The sequence below is a fragment of the Capricornis sumatraensis genome, chromosome 16 (genome assembly GCF_032405125.1).
Source record: "Capricornis sumatraensis isolate serow.1 chromosome 16, serow.2, whole genome shotgun sequence".
NCBI classification, from domain to species: domain Eukaryota; kingdom Metazoa; phylum Chordata; class Mammalia; order Artiodactyla; family Bovidae; genus Capricornis; species Capricornis sumatraensis.
This window is the reverse complement of record NC_091084.1, coordinates 46,754,298-46,756,927: the sequence shown is the minus strand read 5'-3', so window position 1 is coordinate 46,756,927 and position 2,630 is coordinate 46,754,298. Positions and strand designations below refer to the sequence as shown.

At 40.6% G+C, this 2,630-nt stretch overlaps 1 protein-coding gene across 1 annotated transcript; it reads right to left on the bottom strand.

The window, feature by feature from the left end:
* Nucleotides 1-733: 733 nt before the first annotated feature.
* Nucleotides 734-1,669, bottom strand: LOC138092334 (olfactory receptor 10T2-like). The gene has a single exon (XM_068988112.1). It carries the CDS (start codon nucleotides 1,667-1,669, stop codon nucleotides 734-736), a length of 936 nt encoding a protein of 311 aa, XP_068844213.1.
* Between the last annotated feature and the right edge of the window lie 961 nt (nucleotides 1,670-2,630).

Sequence of the window (2,630 nt, the reverse complement as noted above, 5' to 3'; positions counted from 1 at the left end):
TAAAAAAAGAAAATACAATATTCTAAAACATTGTGATACACCTCCTACATACATATATGCTTGTGTGTATGCATATACCTGGGCTTCCGTGATGGCTCAGATGATAAAGACTCCACTGCATTGCAGAAGGTCTGGGCTTGACTCCTGGGCCCGGAAGATCCCTTGGAGAATGGAATGACTACCCACTCCATTATTCTTGCCTGGAGAATCCCATGGACAGAGGAGCCTGGTGGGCTACAGTCCATGGTGTTGTAAAGAGTCACACCAACTGAGCGACTAAGCACGCACACACAAACATGCATACATATGTGTGTATACATACGTATGTAATAAAATTCTTAACTATTTTGTTTAAAAATATTTTAAAACTACATCTAGTTTTTATGGCAGAAAAGGAGTAAGACCAGAGCATATTAGTAATTAGAACATATTTTAATTGCTTTGTATAACAAAGTGATGATTTGTATTGGAAGTACTCCAGGTGAAGGCAAAAGAAGAGGGCGGCAGAAGATGAAATGGTTAGATAGCATCACTGACTCAATAGATATGAATTTGAACCAACTCTGGGAGACAGTGAGGACAGAGGAGCCTGGTGTGCCACAGTCCATGGCGTCACAAAGAATTAGACACAACTTATCGACTGAACAAAAATAACTTCACTTTCTCTACTTTTATTTATCAACGCTTACACTATAAAAATTTTAGAAGTGTTCAGGGCTCTTTTATTTACTACCTAAGGGGAAAACCTACATATATTGCCTAGTACTTTCTTTAGGGCTGTTTGCATTTCTTTGTTTCTTAGACTGTAAACAATGGGATTAAGCAGAGGTGTCAGCACTGTATATGTCAGAGCCATCAGCATATCTTCACGGAACGAGTCACTGCTCTTGGGCCTCAAATAGACAAAGCCAGCAAATCCATAGTGTATGCACACCACAGTGAGGTGGGAGGAGCAAGTTGAGAAGGCCTTATACCGCCCCTTGGCTGAAGGCATCTTCATAACTATGGACCCAATGAAGACATAGGAAATTATAATTAAAATAAAGCTGCCCACCAAAACAAAGGCAGTGAAGGCAAGAAGAATCATTTTCTGAAAAATGGTGTAGTCACAGGCAAGGGAGACTACAGGTGTAATGTCACAAAAAAAATGCTGGATGATGCTGGAGTCACAGAAAGACAGGTTGAATACTATGAGGACAATGCACAGTGACACCACAACCCCAGTAATGCAAGAAGCCATCATCAGCTGAAAGCAGATCTTACGGGTCACGAGGCTGGAGTAGTGCAGTGGGTTGTGAATAGCCGTGTAACGGTCATAGGACATGGTGGCCAAGATGAAGCAGTTGTTGGTTCCTAAGCCAAAGAAGAAAAACATCTGTGTGGCACACTCAGGAATAGAAATGGACTTACTGTCTGATAGCAAGTCCACCAACATGCGAGGGATGACTACCACCGTGGTACAGGTTTCTGAAAAGGAGAGGCCACAGAGGAAAAAGTACATGGGAGTGTGAAGGTTGTGACTGAGCTTGACGGCCACCATTACGGATGTGTTTGCAGCTAGGATGGTCACATGGGAGAAGAAAACCATCACAAAGAGGAGATCCTGCAGGTCTGAGAAACTGGAAAATCCCCACAGAAGGAATGTGCTCACTGTGGTATGATTGCCCATTCTCTTGGTATATGTAGCAACTCTCCTCCAAAGGTACAGAGGTTCTTGGGGTTAAGACTCTTATATGACTGCTGAAAGTACTGATGTACTGATGCTTTTAATCATAGACACTGACAAGACAACTCTTAACAAAAAAGCCTGAGAAATGGAAGTTAAATGTAGTTGGCTTAATTCCATGTCAGGACTCAGAGTGATGAAGAAAAAGATTCTCATAGGAGAGTATATATAAATTCCATAGAGTAGGCCCAAATATATATTCTAGGAGCTCCCTAATTTATCACCCCTTTCCAGCTTCTACAATCAGAATCTTCATGAGTAATAGAAATACAGAAAGTATTCATTTTCTCATGAGAGTATGAGGAGTAAAGGACATAAAATGTTTTATGTGTGGTCTAATCATAACTTGGCATAGAGAAGTACTTAACAATGTTGACTGAATCAATATTAAAGAGAAGTGAGGAAAAACTTTTGAATAGCTTCCGAACATTCTTGGAAAATAATTCTATCCTTAGAGGTGCTCTGCAGGAGGCAGTAGCTGCTTGGCTGACAATTATGTCAGTGAATGGACTTAAGAACGAGTGGACTTTCAAACTTACGCCAGTTTGAAATGTATAATTTTCTGTACACAGCTATGAGCTGAAGCAGAGTTGTTCAATAATTGTCTGTCATTCAGGCAGATCATGGAAGCAAAATGGTTATGGAGACTATTCTAATAATGGATGGCTCATCTGGTTCATGATGTTCTGATCAATTCTTGAGCCTTCAGGAAAACGTCCAGGATAAAGCTAACTGATATACTGGTGGACAGGGCTTCTTTGCAGCATAGCTCTCATAAGAACTATCTCAGGTTGTCTTCATCAGTTGTTAAAGTATCTACTCTGTGTTTGAGATGACAGCATGAAAGTAACATACAGATGTTCCAAATAACACGGAGCTTGATTTCAGGCATTGTTGTTAGGGA

What these genes read in the sequence shown, in the direction of transcription:
- LOC138092334 (XM_068988112.1), bottom strand. Translation starts at nt 1,669, where the DNA reads ATGGGCAATCATACCACAGTGAGCACATTCCTTCTGTGGGGATTTTCC.